This window comes from Podarcis gaigeae (assembly GCF_964106915.1).
Source record: "Podarcis gaigeae genome assembly, chromosome: 11".
Classification (NCBI taxonomy): domain Eukaryota; kingdom Metazoa; phylum Chordata; class Lepidosauria; order Squamata; family Lacertidae; genus Podarcis; species Podarcis gaigeae.
In genome coordinates, this window is record NC_139687.1 from 37,586,400 (window position 1) to 37,611,539 (window position 25,140).

The 25,140-nt window shown below is 44.8% G+C and overlaps 1 protein-coding gene and 1 long non-coding RNA gene across 2 annotated transcripts; one reads left to right on the forward strand and one right to left on the reverse strand.

Annotated features, from left to right (window-relative positions):
* Positions 1 to 10,589: 10,589 nt before the first annotated feature.
* MTX3 (metaxin 3) lies at positions 10,590 to 24,722 on the reverse strand. Its single transcript, XM_083703671.1, has 9 exons — positions 24,568 to 24,722; positions 22,827 to 22,896; positions 21,444 to 21,520; positions 19,875 to 19,967; positions 18,394 to 18,576; positions 16,886 to 16,962; positions 15,053 to 15,210; positions 14,619 to 14,707; positions 10,590 to 12,780 (listed from the first exon to the last, which is right to left on the reverse strand). The coding sequence occupies exons 1-9, from the start codon at positions 24,646 to 24,648 to the stop codon at positions 12,670 to 12,672; spliced, it is 939 nt and encodes a 312-aa protein (XP_083559797.1). The 5' UTR covers positions 24,649 to 24,722; the 3' UTR covers positions 10,590 to 12,669.
* On the forward strand, positions 12,787 to 16,161 carry LOC310827563. Its single transcript, XR_014556416.1, has 2 exons — positions 12,787 to 12,936; positions 12,978 to 16,161. It is a non-coding gene; the product is annotated as an uncharacterized lncRNA (long non-coding RNA).
* Positions 24,723 to 25,140: the final 418 nt, after the last annotated feature.

Below are 25,140 nucleotides of genomic sequence, written 5' to 3' on the forward strand. Positions count from 1 at the left end.
TACAAGGCAGCTTACTATGTTCCTAACTGTGCCTCTTCCTTCAAAACCATCCCACTCTGGGCACTGGGCAAACTGTTCTGCCTCCCTAACATGTTGCTACGTGGGAGATTTTGGAAGCAGAAACTAAGCTCCCCTACCAAAAAAAGATGATGCTTCAAGGTGCTGTTCACCTAAATAGGATATTCTTGTCTTCTAATATTCCCCGGCATGCAGTCATTACTTTGGAAGTCAAATGGAATCCGTTCCGAAGTCTGTTTGACTTCCAAAACATTCGAAAACCAAAGCGCTGCTTCCAATTGGCTGCAGGAAGTTCCTGCAGCCAATCAGAAGCCGCGGAAGCCCTGTTGGATGTTCGGCTTCCAAAACGTTCGTAAACCAGAACACTCACTTCTGGGTTTGCGACGTTCAGGAGCCAAAACATTTGAGAACTAAGCTGATCAAAAATCAAGGTACGACTGTATTAGGATATTGAAGTCACAAAGGCCCAAAGTATGTGATGGTTTTTAGTTTCCCCTTACGGGTCTTTTCTTTATTTCAAAGCAGCAGCTGAGGTGAGTGTTCTGGTCTAGGACTGTGTTGTGTAGGGGGGTTGTTTAACTCTTTCTGCATTGCAGTCCTGACAAAAATCCCCCTCTTGAAGCTGTCATTTAGCATTGGAGAAGAGGTACCATTGCCATCAGGACGTCATGCCGTTACTCCTGAACATATCCTGACTTTCTTCACTGAACATTACAGGGAGTTTAATTGATTTTTTTGTTTTGTTTTACATTGGAGACATGAGCCAAGAAAGGATTGTCACTCTTTGGCATACTAAAGGCCTGTAGAGGCAAGCATTTGGCACGATAGCTGGGCAAAAGCTGGTGTGTCATGGCTCCCACTTTGTGACAAACTGAAAATACACAGTTGCCAAAAGGCAGAAATTTAGCATGCACCTTCCTTACCACCCATATATACTTCCCAGCTCAAAAAAGCAGTAATACTACACAACTACCTGTCCTCAGATACCACAACGTAGAAAAGAATGCAGTTTAGAAGATCGGAAGGAGGGGAACATGAAATTAATAGGTACATAACCACAGCAGGATGAATAATACCTGTCTGGCATAGAGCATTTAAATGGAGCGGGTTATGGAAATATGAAGTTAAACTGCACGACAACTTTTGTTGCTTCTTAGAATGTGTGCCATTTACAGTATTTTTCAAAGCCCTGGCTCCTAAAATGGTTGCCTAAAGGCATGGCAGAAGAAGGCTCTTTTTAAAGTAGAAACTATGGGAGTTTATATCCGAAAATGCTGAGCATCTCTGCAAAAATAAACTTTTCAGATGCCACATCTGTTTTCTCTCAACCCTGGCAGCGATGCGGTCATAAAGCAACATCTTGCCCTCAGAAATGTTCAGCACTTTAGAGCCAGAAGCCTGACTATGGTTCAGAAGTGTAAGGAAATTATCATAGTGACATAAGTAAACTTTGCAAAATCTGCACCCTGACCCCCAAAAGCTTTTCTTAGAGCTAATTTTTTTTCCAGTTCCTTTCAGGTTTTAAAGCCCTCAAACAAGTTGAAAGCAGAATTATTAAAGAATTCTGATGCAAATAAATAAAAATGTGTTTTTTTAAAAAAACACACACATCCTAATCAAGTAGTTAGGGAACTTTTCCTATGGATTTCTGGACCCTGAGTCCAAAAAGCATAATGGTCCTTTAAGAATTGGAAGTATTCAGCTGAACTGAGACCAATAACAAGAGAGGATCGACAACTTGGATAGCAGGAATTCAGTATGTCACGTTGTCTGCAGTATGTCACATCACGTTGCATTTGTTTTGCACCAAAAAGGTCTTTAAAAGCATAACTGTGAAAGCTCACATATTCAGTAAAGGGTTAGAGAAACAGCATGTAAGTAGTTCTCTCTGCACTGCCAAAAGCAATAAAAATGGAGTAACTGAACATACATACCTTAATATATCTGGAAAACCACTTTAACTATAAGCAACTTCAACAATATTTTTAAAGCAATTAAATTCTAGTGAGTATGCTGCAACTGTGTAAGAATGCAAGCTCATATGCTCCTTCCCAATTTTCTTTCTTGAAAAAAAGCAACAGAATTAAAGCTTGCCCTTGAAGATGCTTAGGAATTCCATTTTTATATGTCAAGGTAAAAATATTTCCCTGCCTATGTCTAAACCACATTTCACCACCCCGCCCCACCCAATGAAACCATCAGGCTTAATAGCTAGGCTATTTTACTAAGCAAACTAGTGAAAGATTAAGGAACAAAAGTAGGAATGTATGCTGGCTTCAGTCAAGTAGGTTATCATAAAAATGCCTTAAGCAGCCATGCTTTTTTGCTTATACGTCTTTCCTCTCAACTAAGTGCATGCCCAGATTCTGCATCAATTAAGCAACAAATGGGCAGCCTATGGGGACAACCAGCCAATTATGGGCAAAGCCAGAGACAAAAGTCTTGATAATTTTTCTGCCTGTTGTAGCAATTGTAATTTATTTTTATTTTATTTGTTAAATCTGTATACTGCCCTTCATGCATAAATCTCAGGGTGGTTTACAACACAAAAATACAATATAAAAACACAAAATACATAAAAACAAGAACCAACCAACCCCCCTCCCCTTCCCTTCCTATGAACACATTTCAAAGGGTATAGGATGTTAACCAGCCAAATAAGGTGAAGGTATTATTGTATACGCAGCTAATTAAGATGTACAAAGAACTGTCATGGGATGTTGGGTGGGAAGTCCAAAAGAATTATTTTAAGTGTTGTCAGGGGTTCAGAAGGAGAGACACAGGAGGGGGAGCAAATGGAGAGTGAGGAGGAGGAGTACGAGGGGGGCGCAGGCAGTGACAGTGGCCAGAGTTATTCCACAAGCCTCTCTAGCGAATCGGAGGACTCACAGAAGGGAGCGCCGGTGGCCAGAGCAAGGGAGATTCCAAGGGAGAAACCTCAAGAGGGAGGGGCCAGCGGGGAGTCCCTGAGCAGCAGCTGGAGATCAGGACCAGCGTCTCCACCAGAGCGCAGTGGGGAGGGGGAGTCCCAGGAGTCGGGACCAGTGTCCTCACCACCAGAGGGAGGAGAGGAGTCAGGTTTGGCAACACCCACATCAGGAAGCGGGGAAACGGTCAGAAGGAAAGTCACCGGCTGGGCGCGCGCGCCAAGTTCAAATGTACAGGAGCGCGGCACAGTGGGGAGCCCGGGAAGGGAGCCAGGTCCTAAAGCCCGCCGGAGGGAGGGGCAAGACTCAGGAGGCTCCGCGTCAGAGGAGTCCAGGAAGGAGGGAACCCCAGAGGGCAGAAGGACCCAACGCAGGAAAGAGCAGCGCAAGAGGTGGAGCCGGGCTAGAATCTTAAACTGGTGTGGGTGGAGCAGTGAGTCAGAGGGGACTTAGCCGGTCTAGCGTTAAGACGTGGGTCTGCGCGCCCAGAGCTTGGAAATGGAAACTAAACTTCAATAAAGACTTTTGTATATAATATCCACTGGGCGTTGGTCCTCTGTGAGCTGGGACCTAGCGGCAGTCCTGACAGTAAGTCCCCTCTCCATTTTCACCAATTTTGCAACCTCGTGGAGTGCGGGAAAGCAGCGAGGGGTGAAGATTGGTGCTTCGCGAGCTCACGAAAAACAGGGAAATGACTACCGAAGAGAAGATAGCGAGTTTGCAAAACGCAGTGACGCAGTTGACTGCAGAAATTGCGGCTTCCAGAAAGAAAGAACAGGAAGCAGCTGCTGCCTGCCAGGATCTGCGAACCAGGTTAGAAGTGCTAAGTACACAGAGGCTACCGGCCACCAGACCAGAAGGGATTGGGCTGGGGAACAGAGGAGGGAGCCTGGTATCTCACTTCAATGGGGACCTGCAGGAGTATCCTAACTTCAGAGCAGATGTAATTTATGCACTGCAGCTGCTTGACAAAGACTTTAAAAATGAGGAAGAGAGAGTGGGATTTATTATTTCGCATTTACGGGGGGAGGCGAAATCGTGGCTGCGCAATCTATGGAGAGACAAGGATCCAGCCCTCCAAAATGCGGCTGCCTTCATTAAAGTGATGGATGCGTGTTTTTTATCTGAGATTGATGTGGATATCGCTAGGAAGGAGATTCACGGACTAAGACAAGGTAGAGCCATTGTGAGGCAATATCATTCACGTTTTTTCACATTGGTGAATGTGCTAGCCTGGGAGAAAGAATCGCCTGCCGTCAGAGACCTGTTCTGGGAGGGGTTGAGCGGAGCTGTGAAAGACGAGATCGCAAGGGGGGGGAAGACCCCAAACCACCAAGGACGTGGTGGAACGGGCACTCTCCATTGGGGTTCGGTTGGAAGGACGCCCTTGGGGCAAGGAGGAAGGGCATTTGGGACGCACGCCAGCGAGAGGACTGCCTCCCTTCCCCAAGGAGGCGGCGCGCGCTCGATCCATGCCTCCGTTGGGAGGGGGAGAGGAGCCGATGGAGATAGGTGGTGCTAAGGCTCACTCCACAGTCGGAGCCCTAACTCCGGGAGCAGTCAAGATGAAGCCTCCTAGAGGAACCAGGAAGTGCTACATCTGCGACAGTGCTCAGCATATGGCAAAAGAGTGTCCCCAGCGGTTTCACAAGCATACTGCAGCCGCAGCGACAGTAACAGACGCAATTCAGCAGAGGGAGTCGCAGCAGGAAAACTCCACTGTCTGGCTGGAGATGGCGTCTCTGGGGACCAGCCAGACAAGTCAGTGAAGCAATCCCCAGGGATCTTACAGCCCACCGACCCCCTCCCACCCAAACCAGTAGTGCAGCTCACCGCATCCCTTCAGCTCCCCAATGGGCTACTTGTGGAAATTCCCATCACCATAGACTCGGGGAGCAATGCAGACTTTATAGACATGCAGTTCATCCAGCAACATGGCATAGCCCTTCTGCCAGCGGCGGTACCTCTGAAAGTCGTCACAGTGGACGGCAGGGAGCTACTGGGAGGGCAAGTGCTACAGCAGACGCCGCCAATGGTGATGCGCATTGGAAACCACCGTGAGGTCATCAGCTTCAACGTCACCCGCCTGTCAGACACGCCCATAGTGTTGGGAATGAGTTGGCTGGATAGGCACAGCCCGGCATTAGCTTGGTACCAGCGGCAACTGACCTTCGGCTCCTCTTACTGCGCAGAACACTGCATCCTGGCGGACTTGGAAGATGAGGGGCACGAGGATGGACCACAGCTGAACCTGGGCATGTTGCAAGCGGTGCCTAACAAATACAAGGAGTTTTTGGAGGTCTTCTGCGAGAAAGAGGCGGATAAGCTGCCTCCCCACAGACCCTACGACTGCAAGATCGACCTCCTGCCCGGGGCGACGCTCCCGACGGGGAAACTGTACTCCATGTCTGAGGATGAATTGCAAGAGCTCAGGGAGTTCATAGATCACAACCTGAAGCGGGGATTCATCCGGGAGTCCAAGGCGGCAGGAGGCAGTCCCGTGTTCTTTGTAAAGAAGAGGGATACGCCCCAGAAGAGGTTGGTCGTTGATTTCCGCGTCTTGAACCTCAAGACCAAGCCCTCAGCCTTCCCTATGCCCAAGATCGATGACCTGCTGGCGACGGTGAGGAAGGGTCGCATCTTTACCAAGTTGGATCTGCGCGGAGCGTACAATCTCATTCGCGTACGGGAAGGCGACGAGTGGAAAACGACCATGTTTACGCCGCTGGGCACTTATGAATACAGAGTTATGCCTTTTGGATTAAAAAATGGTTCCCACTGCTTTCAAGCCTTCATGCATCATGTCTTGGCGGGTCTCCTCTACAAGAAGTGCGTCTGCTTCCTGGACGACATCCTGATCTTCTCGGAATCGCCGGAGGCTCACGAGAGAGATGTTAGGGAAGTTCTGCAGAGGCTGCGGGAGCACAGGCTGTACGCCAAGCTGGAGAAGTGCCAGTTCGACAAGACGGAGGTGGATTTCTTGGGCTACAAACTGTCCGACAAGGGACTGGCTATGGACGGTGCCAAGGTACGTGCAGTACTGGACTGGAAGAGCCCACGCAATAGGAAGGAAGTACAGAGGTTTGTCGGTTTTGCCAACTTTTATCGCAAGTTCATCAAGGGTTTCGCCATGCAGACAGCGGCCATCACCGACACCCTCAGTTCCAAGAAGAAGAGGTTCATCTGGACGGAGCAGGCGGAGCAGTCCTTTCAGAAGCTCAAGCAGCTCTTCGCTTCCGAGGAGAACCTACTGCACGTAAATCCCAGCAGTTCCATGAGAGTGGAGACGGACGCCTCAGACAGGGCCGTGGGAGCCGTTCTGTTGCAGCAAGACCACCAGGGGGACTGGAGGCCGTGCGCTTTCTACTCCAGAAAACTCAGCAAAGAGGAGCAGAACTACACCATCTGGGACAGGGAGTTGCTGGCCATACATGCAGCCTTCAAGGCGTGGCGGCACTTCCTCGTCGGAGCCAAGCACACGGTGCAGGTCCGCACAGACCATAAGAACTTGGAGTACTGGCGCACGGCGAGGTTCCTGAACCAGCGACACATCCGCTGGGCGGAGTTCTTTGCAGATTTCGACTTCAGAATTGAGTACATCCCAGGAAACAGCAACGTCTTGGCGGACGCGCTGTCCAGAAAACCGCAGTATCTGGAGGCAGAGGCACCGGCGGCGGCCAAGCATTTTCACACCACAGGCGTGGGCATGCGCGTCAGCCACGGTGGACCTGGACGCGGTGCGCCGCGCGCTGCAAACGGACTCGTTCGCCCGAGCCAAGATGGAGGAGGTGTGCAGCGGCAAGGCGAGGGGCGACGAATTCCAAGTGCGCGACGGCCTGCTCCTACGCAAGGGAGTCCTCTACGTACCAGGAGACAGCCTCCGCGCGAAGGTCCTGCAACAGCTGCACGACGCGCCCAGCAGGGGGCACTTCGGCAAGGAGAAGACGGTGGACTTAGTAGCCAGAGACTTTTGGTGGCCTAAGATGCGGGGGGATGTCGCGGACTATGTCAATAGGTGCGACACCTGCCAAAGGGCTAAGCCTGTGCACCAGCCGCCGGCGGGCCTGTTGGAACCGCTACAGACACCGTTCGTACCGTGGGAGAGGGTGGCCCTGGACTTTGTCACAGATCTACCCAGCTCGAGGGGCAAGACGGCAGTGCTCGTGGTAGTGGACCTGTTCACCAAGATGGCCCACTTCATTCCGTGCGCGAAGGTGGCCACGGCCGAGCAGACCGCTAAGATGTTTATAGACCACGTGTTCAAGGTGCACGGCCTACCACGGTCTATTTTGTCCGACCGGGGGCGCCAGTTCATCTCCAACTTCTGGCAAAAGCTGATGGGATTCCTGAACGTCAAGGTCAGCCTGGCGTCGGCGAGACACCCGCAAACTAACGGGCAGGCGGAAAGGGTCAACGCCATCATGCAGCAGTACCTGAGATGCTACGCGAACCAGCAGCCATCGACCTGGGTGGACTATCTACCGTTGGCCGAGTTTGCCTACAACAACACGAAGCACGGGTCCACGGGGGTGACACCATTTTTCGCCAACTACGGGAGGCATCCCAGAACCTTCCCGGGTTTGGACACAGTGCGGGAGGGGGAGCCACAGGGAGCAGAGGACGTGGCAGCGGAGTTGCAGGAGATCCACGAGCAGCTCAGGAGGCAGTTAGAGTTGGCAAAACAGGCTTACAAAGTGCAGGCAGATCGACACAGGAGGGTTGGGGAGGACATCCAGGTGGGAGACTGGGTCTGGTTGGCAGCACAAGCAGTTCCAGCCAGATCGTTAGCCAAGAAGAAACTAGGGCACAAGCAGCTAGGGCCTTACCAAGTAGAGGCGCAGATCAACCCAGTGGCCTTCCGGTTGACACTCCCGGAGGGTTCCAGAATGCACCCGGTCTTTCATAGATCAGTGCTCACGCCCTACAGAGAGCCCCACAGGTTTCAAGCACCGGGGAAGGCGCCAGACCCGCTCAGAGAAGCGCCCAAAAAAGGGGGGTCGCCGAAAGGGGAGCCACTTAATGAAGCCACTGAGATTTTAGACTCAAGGTGGGGGGAGGACGGGATTGAATATCTTCTCGCCACAGAGGACACCCCGGCCAGCGCCAACAGGGGGGTGCCGGATTACGCAGTGGAAGAGCAGTTGCTCAAGGAAGAATTCCACACACTTTTCCCGCACAAGCCTATGCCGGCGGGCTTTTTGGAGGATTGTTTGTTCACACCCACACTCTCGGCCAGCACTTTCCGGGGTTTCTCGTCAGCTGAGGACTCGGCTCCGGGAGGCAGCTCCCCGGAGGGATCGCTTTCAGGTTTTGGCACGGGGGGATCTTATTGGTGGGAGGACCAACCCGAAGTGGGCTGGCGCAGAGACATGCCGAAGGGACCCTGGGAGGTGGACCCCCATCAAGCAACAGGGGGAGGAGGGCTCTTGGGTGATTTGGGGTCGAGCTCAGATTTCGAGCACACCGCGCAGGAGATGGAAGCGGAGGAGGTCGTCGTCGACGAGCCCATGGGGGACTTCCCGGACTTATCTCGATGGTTGCAAGCCTCAGGGGACGAGCTGTATCCTGGATGTATCCTGTATCCTGTACCCCTACAACAATGGAGCACCCGGAACCCGCACCGGAAGAGGGGGAGGGGGGAAGGGGGGGCTTCGAGGGGGGGATGGATGTCAGGGGTTCAGAAGGAGAGACACAGGAGGGGGAGCAAATGGAGAGTGAGGATGAGGAGTACGAGGGGGGCGCAGGCAGTGACAGTGGCCAGAGTTATTCCACAAGCCTCTCTAGCGAATCGGAGGACTCACAGAAGGGAGCGCCGGTGGCCAGAGCAAGGGAGATTCCAAGGGAGAAACCTCAAGAGGGAGGGGCCAGCGGGGAGTCCCTGAGCAGCAGCTGGAGATCAGGACCAGCGTCTCCACCAGAGCGCAGTGGGGAGGGGGAGTCCCAGGAGTCGGGACCAGTGTCCTCACCACCAGAGGGAGGAGAGGAGTCAGGTTTGGCAACACCCACATCAGGAAGCGGGGAAACGGTCAGAAGGAAAGTCACCGGCTGGGCGCGCGCGCCAAGTTCAAATGTACAGGAGCGCGGCACAGCGGGGAGCCCGGGAAGGGAGCCAGGTCCTAAAGCCCGCCGGAGGGAGGGGCAAGACTCAGGAGGCTCTGCGTCAGAGGAGTCCAGGAAGGAGGGAACCCCAGAGGGCAGAAGGACCCAACGCAGGAAAGAGCAGCGCAAGAGGTGGAGCCGGGCTAGAATCTTAAACTGGTGTGGGTGGAGCAGTGAGTCAGAGGGGACTTAGCCGGTCTAGCGTTAAGACGTGGGTCTGCGCGCCCAGAGCTTGGAAATGGAAACTAAACTTCAATAAAGACTTTTGTATATAATATCCACTGGGCGTTGGTCCTCTGTGAGCTGGGACCTAGCGGCAGTCCTGACAAGTGTATATGAATGGAAAATGATATGAGTGTACAACTGAAAACCTTTAACTAAAATGTTTTTTTTTAAAGGATGTTAATCAGCCAAAGGCCTGGTTGCTGGGAGTGGTAGCTTAGTTGGTAGAGCATGAGCCTCTTAATCTCAGTTGAGCCCCACATTAGGCAAAAGATTCCTGCTCTGCAGGGGGTTGTACTAGATGACCCTTGTGACCTCTTCCAACTTTACAATTCTATGGTTCTACGATTATGTTTTCGACTGGCAGCTAAAGGTGTATAATGAAGGCACCAGGAGAACACTCCACAAATGAGGAGCCCCTGTGGAAAATATGCTGTGCTCTGGATGCTATAAGGGTTTCAATTGTACTTTTACAGACATGCTGTGGACCATCAGAATAAAGCTAGCAGGTCACTGGTGGTCTGTGGACCACAGTCTGGAAACCCTTGTGCTACAGCATTTCCTATTAAATAAAACATGACATTTCTTTGTAACAGAAGCACATTTTATTAATCTATGACCTACCTCTGAACTGGCCCTGATTTTCTGCTAAAATCTACATGTCTCTTCCTTGGTGATCATCCACAGATTTTGCTCTTTCAACCAGGACACCCAAAAATAGAAACAATACTTCACAATGCATTTCCCTCATAACTTAACTTCCTATCTTCTCCCACAAATGAGATTACTTTTTCTAAAAAGAAATGCAACGCATATTTCTATAGTATTAGACTAGAACCAATACTTTGCAGTAAAATGTTACGTACTAGGGAATCTGAGCAATCATTTTACTTTTCTCTCCATCATAGTCTTTAAGGGCCAGCTCTCCTATAGGAAACACTGCTCCAAATATGAAACATATAAAATGGTGTGGTGACTTTTTCATTGGCACAAAGAGTGCACCATTTGATGCAGTCTGATCCTATGTGTGTTTAACTTGGAAGCAAATCACGCTTTCAAGTCACTTGCCCTGCAGGTAAATATTCCTAGGACTGCAGCAATACAAATACACAATTTTCTTGATCAGTCACAAATGCTTACAAAGCAGACAAAACCATGTTTGTGTTATGAAAGTTTTGTATAAACCAAGTAATATTATCTCATTTGATGTCCCCTGCAAGATTAGACACGAATAGTTTTTGCTTTAACATATATCCTTATGATTATCATGATTTGGTGTGTGACATCTCCAGCTTTAAATAACCAAAGCAAACATTCAGGAAGTAACATGAAACTTAAATTTATTCTTGTTAGACATCAAAAATTATTGTTATAAACAACAAGATACATTAAGGATCTTTACATTCCTTAGGTTTATAAATACTCTGCAAATACATATATATACATTATTTACAGGTTTGTTTGTACAGCTATTTGTTGACATATACAGAATACTGGAGGTAATTTAGAGAAAAATATCAGATTTGTTTGACTTGGCAAAATGAAGTCAGATGCAAATAAAACTATCTTATATACATATGAAAACTGTTTCTTGGGAATCAGATACCATAAGATACATTGGTTAATGGCAGTTGCCATTTCCGCCAAGTAGCTTTTCAAAAATATTGTTGATATATTGAAAATTTCGAGTCAATCAGTCCTTAGAATAGGGGAGGGCAACTGATGGCCCATAGTCCTTAACCCAGTTTTGCACAGCCTATATTTCTTCTAGTGTGTTGAGACCTCAAACAGACTTCTGCGGTGTGTTGCCACTTTGTGGCGCCTGGAAGCAGTGCATAAAGAGCTGCTTTGAACCTGGCAGGAACCCCACACCACGGAGGCCTCTGCAACAGCACAGAGATCAATGCTGTTTTCAAAATGCACAGCTTGCTGTAAAATACTCCCAAAGAACCTGTTTTTTTAGGCAATCACCCCCAGTGCAATAGTTGCAAACCTTGATTTAGTAATGGAACTTTTGGACCAGTTGATAGCAGCTGCTCATAATTTGAAATTACAATTACCATCACCATAAAAAATTGCCAGCCTGATCTAGTAACAATTGGTGTAGTGGGGCACCATTGCTCACCTGGCTTCCCAGCATAGCAGGTCTCTGGTGCTTTCCAAGAGGGAAAGGGGAGGGGTGAGTTGCAGGCAGCTTGGTCCAGTGCAGCATGCAATAGTGGAGTCAATATGACATTCCCCCTCCCACATACTGGGCCAGGCTCCCTGTGCCTCCCCCTCCCTTCTCAGCAAGCCAGTGGCCTGCTGTTTTGGGCAGCTAGAAGAGCAACAGTGCCACCTCTGCTGCTACTGGCCTGATGTAGGGCTTCCCCACGCATGTAGAAGTTCCAGTGTATGTACAGTGTATGTGCTTGCGTACTTACTTACTACAGTGTCAGTATGCATTGGTAACAAATGGCGGGGTGTCCCTGTTGTTTCAGTGCACCGGGCAGTTTAGTTTGAGCTTTATGTCGGCAATATCTCTTTATACCCAACAATGAAAGTTACTAATCTAGGGGGAAATCTAGATTATTTGGGGGTTTGATATTGGATAAATATATAAAACAAGAAGCTAATGAAACTGCCGGGGCAGACAAAGTAAAGTGAGACAATGTCAATACTACATATTCAGTCTTGGCCTGCAACAGGGTTTCTAACTTGACCTCTTACATGCATTGATTGATACTGTCAATCTGTGTACTGACATTTTGAATGTAGGCATACTATCACAGAAGTTGGTCAAGCTTATTCTTTTCCTGATTAAGACCAAATCTGAAAAAAAAAATCTAATTAATGTTCCCAAGTGATCAGTTTAGTTTTTCACCTCTATAGTCATTTAAACATACACTGATCATTACTTGAAAAAACAAAACAAAATGGAAAATACCTTCTAACTGCTTGTCAGCTTACCTGTCACAAATTTTAATTTTCTCTCTGTATTTGAACCACATTGGAAATCTATACAAATGCTTAAGTAGCTACTCCACATGCAACAACCAAGTTGAGCTATAACATGATTGCAGCCAAAATCAAAAGCATCTAGCAGAAAATGGTGATGCATTTGCATATTCCAAAATGGAATCTTAGCTTTCGGTCAACTAACCCTAAAAGGCAAGCATTATGCAGCACTTATGGTGACCTCATATGGCATTGTACAATTACTCAACAATTCTGTCTGTGCTTAACTTGGACCTTTACTGGTTCCTTATGTGACTATAGATAGCATTGGTTAAACGAATGTGCTTGTGCCTATTTGCCAATTCACATTTTTACCTCGCTTCATGTACCTACAGAATTAGTGCAAAGATTGTTCAGATTTGATGTCAGCTTCTAATCACACACATAAATATGACAACTAAAACTCTCAGGGTGATAAGCGGTTTGGTGAGCTATTTCCTTCCCCACCTGTAGAAAGTTTGAGAGTTGTCAGCTTACGTGGAGGGTGCTGAGGACTCTTACGAAGGTTATCATCCATCTGCAGAAACAACATATATAGCAATTCATATATCTAAAGAAGGTATCTATAAAAAAATATTCACATAGAAAGATTCAAAAATGTACTCTACAAAGCTGTTTACTAGATATGCACTAGTACAGTCTAACTGATCAAGGAGACCAGACCAATGTGAATGTTCAATAGAACTCCTCATGGATGTGATTCATCATTCCTAGATATTTTAGCTTTCAGACTGCACTTAGCAAGCCTAGTTCTTGCTTATCCATAAATGTATTTATCATATTGTGTACTACTTGACCTATCATACGTACATAAACAAGAGTCAGGCCCCCTTAAATGTTTCTGTGGATATGTAGGAGATGATTTTTTGTAAAGGTGGAGACACAACTGGCATGATGTTTAACTGACTTAATCACATGGGAAGGGTCTAGTGCGTGAGTCTTTCCCATAGGAACTGCCTTCCCCTCTTCCAACACAATGCCACTTCCATGGGTGAGGCGCACAAAACTGGCCCCCACCTGTATGATCTGAACATTTAAATGCTACTCAAGCTGCATAGAAGCCACTCATTGGAAAGAAGATCTCACATGACTCTAGGATAACACTTCAAAATAACTTCTTCAACACTCCTGGCAAAATCTAGCAAGGATGTTTGTTAAGGTTATCCAGCTTTAGAAAATGAGTTTAATCTGAACACAGATTAAAAGTAAAATTACAGCAATAATGAGTTGCCAGTATTTTCCAACATTATGTGAAGATGGCAACCATCTAAAAAGAGTCCATTAGGCAAGGACTGGTAAGACAGTAGTGGCTGGTGGAGCAGGATGGAGCAGTCCTCCCGACACTGGTGTCACTGCATTTACTTGAAAAGGGCTGGGGTAGCACAGAGCAGAAGGAGAGTCGGGGCTGTGTAGACGCACAAGTGGAACCAATCCAGCACTCTTTCTGATGCACTTGCTCAGTCCTGACCTCACTGCCACCAGGCCCCACCCCAGCCCGTCCAGGTAAGCTGCAGCAACACCATGCCCCACCACACTAGTTGTTACAGCTGAGAAAAATGCATTCAAGAAAACAAGGTGCTTCGGATGCAATTGATGTAGGAATGCAAATGAATTAATTTCTGGTGGAAGCAATAGAACCTGAAACAATCAAAACAAAATGCAGCCATATTATTTTAATTTGCAGGATTTTGTCAATTATTGTAGGTGGTCACATTCAAAAAGCACATTATGAACTGATGTAATGAGTGCCAATGTCCTTAAGTATATTTTGCGCCTGGTAATAGATTCCATGTTCCAACTCTGTACATGAGTGTTGAAATCCAGGGTTCATTCTTGATACTCCTACTGAAGTAAATATAAGCGACTTGTGTACTGCTGTCTAGCTCACTTTTGAAGAAAATGAATTTTCTTAGGTATGCAATATAATATGCATACCCTGAAACAAGTATTTTAGAGTATGTAATTGCTAAAATTAACCTGAAAATTACATGACAGTGACTAGGAAGAGGGGCCCTGATTTTAAAGCAAATGGAACCTAATGGGGAGAAATGCAGAATTATCCTTCATCCAATGCAACCCTGCTCCACAAATCCTTTCCTTCAAGCTAAGCCAAGGGCAACTTCAGCATCACAGCTTGGCAGAAGGAGAAAGCACTTGGGTTGACAAGCTATTGGAAAGCTGGACAGGTTTTATTCTCTTCACTCATGTGTCCCTTTTCTGATTTCCATCCCCTCTTTCTACTTGGTTAGACAGAAATGGTCCAAACACACTGAACTGCCATGGTCATGCCTAATTTGGTCCCTAGTTATCAACAAGAAGATCAGAAAAATACAGAAAGACCGAAACAAAAATGACCTTTTCAATTAAGTTGGATTCTTTGTTTACAAGCTGTGTGAGTTTCTGTAGATTTGCATCAACTGTGTCTTGACCTGCTGGAGTGGCACCTAAATAAGCAATGCACACAGAAACAGAAAGTTAGGAAGGACTGAAACTACATTTAGAAAGCATTTCCTTATTTTCATCAGGGAACAGAACATAAGAAGGGTCTGCTGGATCAAGTCAATGGCCCATCTAGTCTAGCAACCTGTTCTCACAGTGGCCAACCAAGTGCCTATGGGTAAGCCTGAAAAATCAATTTCACCTCCCCACCACAAACGAAATCATCTGCTACCTCCATTCTACAACAGAGAAAATTTTAAATGGTAAGACTTCCAGAGCTGTACTGATTCAGTGCAAATATAGGTATACCTCTTATATAACACATGCTGAAAGAGAAGCATATGGCTTACCTGATAAGTTTGATCTGAAGTAGCAAATCAGAATGTCATCACAGAAGTGACATAAATTGGGAAGCTGCTTCAAATGATCTTGTAGCTGGGTTTTGGGGAACGGTACTTTATAAAGAGGAGCAAGAAAACCAAACACAAAGGCATCAAGAGTTGTAGGCCTAGGGGTAACAAACGTGGGATACGGATATCTCAAACTCTGTAAGACACTTTCTAAACAGAGAAAAATATCAAGCAAAATGTAGCTCGTATTTAGCAAAATAACCTGAGTGCTAATGTGGAATTAAACCCATGATGGAAGATTAAAAATATGTTTGACTCAACATATGGTATAGTCTCTGATTTTCACAACAGTTTAGTAAGATTGTGTTTTGTCATAAAATATCTCCATTAATGGGATAAAAGAGACAGATATTCATGGCATACAATTTTATTAGACAATGAGCAAGATTCAACTGCCTGCAGGCTGCACATATAATTACAAAACAGCAGCTGCTGTCATGTCCCAAGTCTGTTTAGAGACATTAATGTTGAACACTGTCATAGTTTCAGCTGCTCCCTTGGTACAGATATACAAGAGCTGATAAATGGTGATATATCTGGTGATCACATGCCATCAACAAAACTCAGATTTGGTTCACAGATTACTCCAACATCTGCATTGGGACAGATTTTTATTTATTTTTTTCTTATTTGGAGTATTTGTACCCCATTCTTCTGCCAAATTGTTCCATGCTGTTCCAGCAACATTTTGATGCAAAAACTACACAGGCAGGACAAATCACATAATTATTTCCTGTGCCAGCATTACTGATTGAGCCTCACTTGAAGTGGCTTCCACGACCACCACTGTGGTAATTTATTAAAAAAAATATAAGACGAGTTCTTAGAAGAAAAACAGTGTTTGGCATGAAAGGTGAGAATCGCAACAACAATTGAGATGATTGACTCCTCTCTTCTGTCTGAAGTGCAGGTGGTACACAGACTAACACAATTCGAAAATGGGCATCCTGTGGAACAGGAAGGTTTGCTGCAGTACAGTATATCCAATGAGGATAAGACTCCCCACAAAACAATGTGCCAATGTGCTCTTAGAAATAAAAATCTGTAAATAGGGCAGGCATGGTCTGGTTTTCACTGTCCATGTTTTTTTAAAAAAAGCAACAGACCAACTGTGCAGGGAACAGATCAAATGGAACAAAGACATACCACGTATAGGGCAGTTAAGTTAGGTTGTTCAGCTGCAACCTATCTATTCCTCTGTAGGGTCAAGCTCCCAAAAGTCCTGATTCTTCAAGGCTGCAACAGAGGCAAGCTTTGCACAGGACTGACTGGCTGGCACCTGCGAATCTGCCACTATACCACCCGCAACATGAAGAAAAAAAAGCACTTCAAGCAGGGGTTTTTTAAAAAAATAAAGCAACAAATGATAAATAGATAAACAAACAGGGATGTGCTTTTAATTAAAAAGAAAAGAGAACAGAAATCACACTGCCTGCCTGAGGCACAAGGGAAGACTGATGGCTGATGGCTGAGCCAGCAATCAATTCCCTAGCATGCAAATGTGTCGTTTCACTTGCAAAGCCAGGAGCAAGCCAAGTTCACTGCTGGTGAGCTCTTGTTCATATTTTTATTTGCCTCTAGTACATTTAATTGGTCACCCTGTGGTTTGACAAGCACTAGAAGAATGACATCTGATTTTAAAACTTGAATACATACCAAAAATCTATGTTTCATTCACAAGGAAAAAGAAAATTGGAACACATACACAAGTATTTTGGCATTAATAGTACCACACCGCATATGTTGCAAACACTGTAAACATTCTGTACTCACGTGTTTCCAAAGAAAAATGGAGACGTCCCCAGTCTGTTTGATAGAAGATTCAGGCATTCCTTCGCATCTCTGTAGATCTAAAGCAAGCAAGCAAACAAACAAATAAACAAACATCAAAGTTTATTTGCATACCACCTTTTCTAGGAGCTCATCTCAAATTAACTTAGTACATGGATGATGGATAGCTATGAATCTCTGTGGCACAACCCAGATTAAAAAAGGCCCAAAGCATACTACTTCAATTTAGCGTCTGAAAGATATGCACACACATAACCCCCAAATAATGAGTTCTAGCCAACAATGTTTTATTCAAAGTAGATCCACTGAAAATTAATGGACCCAAATTAATATTGTCCATTATAGTCATACCTTGGATCCCAAACGCCCTGGAACTCGGACATTTTGGCTCCCGAACGCCGCAAACCCAGAAGTGATTGTTCCGGTTTGCGAACATTCTGTTGAAACCCGAATGGCCGGTGGGGCTTCTGCAGCTTCTGATTGGCTGCAGGAGCTTCCTACAGCCAATCAGAAGCCACAATTTGGTTTCTGAACGTTTTGGAAGTCGAACGGACTTCCAGAACGGATTCCATATGACTTCCAAGATACAACTGTAATGTTAATGGGAGTACTCTGAGTAAAATGTAGTGGCTACAACCCAATATTTGAGAAATTGTTATGTGTCCTTGGGCACACATATACATAACCTGCCTGTGGCCACTCCTTTGTATGCTGGCTTATTTTTTTACTTGTTTGCAAGAGGGTCTCCCTCCAACCACCAGCATGTTCCCTATGTGATCACATTATTCCTGTACCCTGCTGGAATATGAGGGTCTTATGCTTGCTATCCATGCCTTGATCATCTTGTGGATTAGTTACTGCAATCTGCAATATGTGAGCTTGTCTTTGAAGACTGTTCAAAAGCTTCAGCTAATAACAAAATGTCTTTCTTTCTTTCTTTCTTTCTTTCTTTCTTTCTTTCTTTCTTTTGCCACCCTTCGTTGGTTAAGATCCAGAGTAGCTTACAAAATACAGTTAAAACAATGTATTCAATTTTTAAAAAACTTCATTATAACATAAAACTAATATTCAATCCATCAGAGCACTACAGCAGAAGAGGGCCAAATCAGTCCACCTGGCATAAAGCACACCAGTCCCTCCCCAAGACATGAGTGAAGAGATGCCAGGCAGAAAGAATGTAAAACACTAGTTCTTTCCATCTGCACGTGTTGACAAATTTGTTAACCAGAACAATAGCATAAGGCATGGGAAATTTCAAGTGGCAACTAAAATGAAGTAGAATCAGGAAAGCCCTCTCCCGAAAATTCTTTTGAATCATTGGTTGATCAAGGAAGTTGTTGGACCAGTAAATTTCACTGATCCTTCCAACATCACCTTGAAGAAATCTATTGTCTCAAAAAGTATTAAAACAAGCACCATCATATTTAGCATCCGATTCTAGTACATCTGCATCAATTATAGGCCTAAATGACTCATAAAGCAAAATATACCTGTGCTTCCACTTCAGTGAGACTGTAGAGCGGAGGCCCTCCCTTTGTCAGCAAGATCCTATTAAGTGCTTCTCCAGACATCTTTCTAGGCAGATACCAACTCAATGGAAATGGAATCCTTGAAGCAAACCATGGTTTTGTCACATTGTAGTAATTATCAGCTTCAACCCAGAAAGTGTGCAGCTATATCATGATGACAAAGAAGGTTAACATTCGATAATGAACATCAGCCTCCCTGTTACTAAAAAATCCAAACCTGTTTTCATTTACCAATAGATTTTGGGGCATCTAATAGCCTGTCTCAGTGTTCAAGAACCAAGTTATTTTCTCAGCAGAGTGGAAATAAAGTTAAGACATTAGACTATTACAGATATGCAAAGACATTTTTAATAATTAATAATACGAATAGGACAGATCTCGATAAGGGTGCACGTCTCTACACTTTTACATGAAAATAAGTCCCAATGTACTCAATGTGGCCTTCTTCTGAGTAGACATGAATAGGACTGCACTATAGAGGTAATTAGAAAAGTCAAAGTATACCAAGCATATTATTTTTAAAGAAGCAATTTATATTCAATTTAAATTATTCCTACCATGTCAGCAGTGTTTCAGAACAGTGAAAAGTAACTAGTTTAAATCACACACTTACTCGCTATGAGTTGCAAGTCTCCTCTATCCATTACCTGAACTTCTGTGACATTACTGGCCTAGTCCTTACAAATAGCAGATTGAAAACTTCACATAAAAACCTAGCACATTATGGGTAAGTCAAGGTCTAAGAAAGTCTGTGGCTGTTCTTCTCCTGCCATTTTGTATCTAGTGCAAGATCTACCCAGAAATGGTAATGAGCTATTGTGTATTGCATCTGGTCGATTAGTTTAACTTTGTTTTTAGGTTGCTGTGCTTTTTATATGAGCAATAGAAGCTTATCACATACAACTTTCATTAAAACCACACTAGAACTCATTTTATCTGTTTCTAGTTTTCTTTGTGGAAAGAATTTCTGTATAGGAAAAATTTAGTTATGTAAGTCTTCATCTACAGAGTGAAGAAATAAAACCCAGACAGATGTTTACCACCATGTCTACTGTTTGTGAGAACAAAGCCACAGAGCAGGGGTGGGGAATCTGTGGCCTTCCTGATGATGTTGCACTCCAGCTCCTCTCAGTCCCAGCCAGCATAGCCAATAGTCAGGGATGATGGGACTGGGAGTCCAACAATGTCTGGAAGGCCCCCACAGCTGTCCAAACTCTTGCTTTCAGTTTACTGAACTAACCCTATTGTCACTGAGCTCTTTAATAGGAATGCTGATTTTAAAGAGATCTGATTTTAATGGTGATTACTGACTCCTAAGACGTCTCATGGGAACACACAAGAAGTTCAAGATACATTAATTTCAATGAGCTGAATAAGCATGTTATTGACTTTGGGTGGGTGGCACTGCAAAACTTTGGTCACAAACAACAACTGTATCTTACCACAGCAGGAAGTAATTTTTCTTCGAGTAGTGCAATGTACGCCAGTGTGTCTGCTCCTTCTTTTGTAGACAACTCATAATCAGCATTGTATTTCTGCCAGTGAAAAAGGCAATACATTAATGCAGCAAGCAGTCATATGAAACTTTCCAAAGAGAAAATAAAGCCAACAATTGAAGGTTCCTGTAAAAAGTGAATTATATATTGTTTCAAAAAACAGAAAAGCAATAAACAATAAAATTAAACTCTTAACTTTTCCTCCAAGTTAATGGTTTCAATGTTTAACAATAGTGTTGACTGCTGAAGTTACAGAGGCAATTAATTCTAAGATGAATCTGCCTGAAGTCAAACTAATGGGGATATTTTAACAAAATCAACTTGCACTTTAGTTAAGGTGTGCATGCCCTTTCTATTTAAACTGCTTTTAGTCATGGTGAATCCTGAAAAATGGAGTTTAAGAATGCATCTCTATTCCCCTAAAATATATAATTTACTTGTGCTCCTGTTTGGCTCTTTTATTGTACAAACAGAATCTGAAAGAGTTGGGAATTTATGAGCTGCAATCCTGATCTCCTAGTGAATATATAGACAAGAGATCTTGTGGAATGGCACTCTGTAGGATCCAAGAAGAACCTTTTCCTCCCTGTCTCTGATGTTGGAGCATCAGTCAAGATGCAGCAATGCCTGAAAGCTCTATCAGCCAAGCATTTCACCTTACACAGAAGCCTTTCTGTGCATTGCATAGAGCGCTCCCTAGGACAATCCAGCAGTCAGTTTATCTCCTGATCTTGCCTATGCAGGGTGATGTCAACAGAAGCTGAAATTTTGCCATATTCAGGGAGAAAGGACAAGTAGCCTGTGGGATTGTTTTGTAAAAAGCATTAGCTCCTGCCTGGCTATGATAGAGGGTACAGGCACTGCTGTGGCTTGTGTGGCACAACAAAGTTCTGCTTCACTGAGGTGGGGATCCACTTTACAGGTTGATTTCCATGCACTCATATATGCTAGAAGAGAATGATTGCAGTGAGTTTTATTTATTATTTTATTTCACACTATTTATATACTGTTTGATTGTAAAAAAACAAAACAAAAAACCCTCAAATAGTTCAAGTAGTATTGAGTCTGGCTGGCGGAGTCAATTGACTGGTAGACTATAGATTTCTTGGGGCACATTTGTTTGTTCTCATACCTTAACAGGAGAGGGAGAGGTGGCAGTCAAACCCTAGCAAAGGTGTCCTCTCTCCAGAATGTTCCTTAGTCTTTGGAAACAGTTTTAAGAATTCTGCCTCAATATCCTGATTTTTCAGCTGTCATTTCCTTGATTTTCCAGTCTTCAGTGAAACCTCCAGGCTAGCCAGCAACTGAATTTCTAATGTTAAAATTAAGGAAGGGGGAAAAAATCCTTAATCAGGTGAAAAAAACATTTTCCCCCTTTTTGTAAATAAAGAAGCAAACAAAAGCACAAGTAATTTGCCCTCAAATCTCACAAAGCTTTTGAAATGAAAGTTAGAGATTCGCTAATCTTTAAAGATTTAACTTACCAGATATGAGATACTATTTATGGAAACTCACCTGCTTTCTTAAGAAGTTTAGTATTTTTGCTGGCTGAGAAATAACGGTGTCATTCAATATCAGTACTGGTACACTCCCTAAAAATAAATTATCAATCAAGATAACGCAATCAAAACAACCCTATTAGCGCTAACAGGTGTTTAAATTTGCTCATGTAAGAATTCTGATAATAATAATAATAATAATAATAATAATAATAATAATAATAATAATAAATTTTATTTATATCCCGCCCTCCCCAGCCGAAGCCGGGCTCAGGGCAGGTAACAACAATAAAACAGTGCAACAGTACAACACAACACTCTAAAAACATGCATTATAAAATTAATTCAGCTCAATACCAAGGATCGGTGCATATAAGCTTTCACTTCTGCCACTCATTTTTTAAAATTGCCTTATTTTGTAGCTTCAACATAAGAAGGCTAGGGGTGATCCTTCATCCTGCTGACATAGATCAGATGACGCTAAGCACTGTTACTTCATCATCCAGAACCATTCTGCTACACCCACATTTGATTCATAAAAGGCCTTTCACAATGCAACTGCACTCCCTTAAGTTGTTCCCTGTTCAAACATCCTAGGTCTTTCAATGCACTAGTGCAACAAATAGCTTGGAATGTAATGCTCACTTTGAACTGACTTTCATCTGATATGATCCACTCTTCGCTTCGTACAACAGAAAGTAAGACTGGGTTCTAAGCCAGGGCTGAGGATCTTCCTATTTGTACAGTTATGTATGTATGTAAGGGACGTGGGTGGTGCTGTGGGTTAAACCACAGAGCCTAGGACTTGCCGATCAGAAGCACGGCGGTTCAAATCCCCGCGACAGGGTGAGCTCCCGGTGCTCGGTCCCTGCTCCTGCCAACCTAGCAGTTCAAAAGCACGTCAAAGTGCAAGTAGATAAATAGGTACCGCTCTGGGGGGAAGGTAAACGGCGTTTCCGTGCGCTGCTCTGGTTCGCCAGAAGCGGCTTAGTCATGCTGGCCACATGACCCGGAAGCTGTACGCCGGCTCCCTCGGCCAATAAAGCAAGATGAGCGCCGCAACCCCAGAGTTGTCTGCGACTGGACCTAATGGTCAGGGGTCCCTTTACCTTTATGTATGTATGTAACCCAGAATTGCTATGCAGGGAGGTAGGGCTGCTGCATACCCAGATGGTGTGACAGTGGGGCTGGGTTGGTTTGGGCACACTGGCAGGAGCACTGGACTGGAACGGTCACTGTGCCCACACCACCCTGGCCACTGCCCCTTGTCCATCCCAGTACATAGCAGTGAAGCCAGATCTGTGGCACCACCCTTTCCCAGTGGCTGCTTCTGATGTAACCACTGCTTAAGATGCGACCTAAAATGCAAATATATACACATAAAATGTTAAAGCAATACCTCTTGGTGCTCTCCACAAATGATCTATAACATTCACTTTCAATGGTGCACCACAAAACCTGGCATAAGCCTGCAATGAAAGTTACAAAATAATTAAACTCAATATTTTATTCTTCAGAATTTTGACAACCTAAATGTTAGGTAAAGAAGCTACTTATTTGATTTACAACCTCACTCATCTCAAAAGCTCGGGGTGCCCAGTCATATTATGTCACTGCCATAATCAACATTAAATGCAACACTCAACTGTCACAATTAATGGACAATTTACTATGGACTTCAATGGGATGTCAGTTGGCTATGGGGCCAAGAGGAGCTAAGACAGTGCTGGGGAAAAATCGTGCCTCTCCAGGGGTTGTTGGATTTCAACTTATGTTATCTATGAGGAATAGGCTATGTTGGCTGGGGCTGAAGGGAACTGGAATCCAACAACATCTTGAAGGGCACAGGTTTCTCAGCATGAATTATGGGAAAGCATTACTAGTTTTAAAATACACTGACCTAGTTCCACCCAAGGAAATCCTTTCCAGCCCCGCAGCTCATGGGTATGTAAGGTACATGCAGCTATTTATTTGTAAAACTCTCTTTGATTTGGCTGGATGTGACCACTAGCTGTTACATTCCACTACATGCACAAAACAGCTGGAATTGGGCTAAGATCAACCTATATTGTTAATATATTCCACAAGCCCAAGTTCACACTTCATACTCAGCAAAACTATGATTTCGCTCTAGGTAGTGTGACAGAAGAAGGACCCAGTGAGGTGCAAAGTACATGCAAACTGAGCCACTGCATATTTTTTAAAAGATGTACAGTACAGACAACTTTAAAGCAATCAGAGATATCCATGGACCATTCTCAAATTACCATTTTTAATACATATCAGCTTGCTCTCTCTTTTAAAAAGATGTGGATGAGCAGATTAAGTCTATGACAATATGCACAAGTGACAAGTTAACATCTCAGTAGTCACAAATGCTGAACTTTACTTTTTAAAAAACAAATGCCTGTCTTGAAGTGTTGCTGTAAGAGTGGACTCTGAAAGGAGACGCAACCTACTGGTATATTCATTTTCTATTCCTCCTACTCATGAAGATATGTGAAACCCAAGTGCTTAAAAAAAGATTTTAAGGATTTAAATGAAATTGTCCTTATAGACAATAAAGGTTTTCTGATGGGACATTTCTATATTATCTTTTTGGTGCTTGATTGCACATTGTAGTGCGTCCTAGAGATAGCTGCATTACAGCACAATCCTATGCATTTTCACTCAGAAGTTAAGCCTCACTCTGTCCAATGGGCTGACTCACAGGTAAATGTGCAACACTGCTGCAGCCACAGTCCGCTACAGAAAGCACAAACACCTCCAGGATTAAATTTTTTACTGTGACATTAACTCTTGTGTACTAGCACCCACACCATATCGGATGCATCCCATGAAGTGGGCTCTCTGATCCACAACATTTCATACCAGAGTTAAGTGCCGGTTATTGCTTATTTCCAGAATGTATACACCACTTTTGAAAGGCTCTTTAAAAAGCAGGATAGAGACTCCTTTGTATATTAAAATAAAAATAAAAATGCATGAATATATATAGGTGGAAGCTTTCCCCCTTCGACACTGGAAATGTTTGAGGCTTTCCTCCCCAGGTGCAATCCATTGTGGCGGCTCCTCACAAGCATCTCTCCGTCTCCCCCTCACACCCGAATCTGGGCCTTCGCCCGCAAACCCGCCGTTACCATGACAACGAGGCACTCCGCGTGCACGGACGGCAACCCCCAATCACCGCCCCAGCAGCTCAGCTCCATGGCGGGCGCCATATTGGACGCAGCAAACCCTTTGCCCTCACAAAGATCCGCCTACGGCCCCGCCCGTCCCCTCCTCGCGGAGTGTCCGCCCTTCGGCATGGGCGGGGCGAAGAAGAGGCCCGAGAGGCGGGATGCTCCGCCCTTTTTACGTTTTCTACGTGTTCCAGCGGCTACACCGAGCGCCTCTTTCTGACTGCGTCTCAGGGCTAGAGCAGCGGCGCAGATACGCAGCCCTACAACGGCCTTGCTATACTTTCTTGTGGTGGTTGTGGTGGTTGTGGGGCAAAGTGCAGCTACTCATCTTTATTTATAATTTATCAGGGCAAAGCATTGGCCTTGAAAAACGAAGGTTTGGTAGTGCAAAACAAAAACCAAAAAAAAGCCCACCTCCATGAACTTCCTAGCTGCTGTTTAGCCAAAGGGTTAATTTCGGATTAAATAAATTTAAAAAGCTGCCTTCTTACTTGCATGTTACTTGCATAGTGGATCCGCATGTTGCCTTAC

What these genes read in the sequence shown, in the direction of transcription:
- MTX3 (XM_083703671.1), bottom strand. Translation starts at nt 24,648, where the DNA reads ATGGCGCCCGCCATGGAGCTGAGCTGCTGGGGCGGTGATTGGGGGTTG. An exon ending in CGGAGTGCCTCGTTGTCATG is followed by an intron (nt 22,897 to 24,567) that starts GTAACGGCGGGT and finishes CTTTCATTGCAG; the next exon opens with GCTTATGCCAGGTTTTGTGG. An exon ending in AAAAATTACTTCCTGCTGTG is followed by an intron (nt 18,577 to 19,874) that starts GTAAGATACAGT and finishes ATCATGATATAG; the next exon opens with CTGCACACTTTCTGGGTTGA.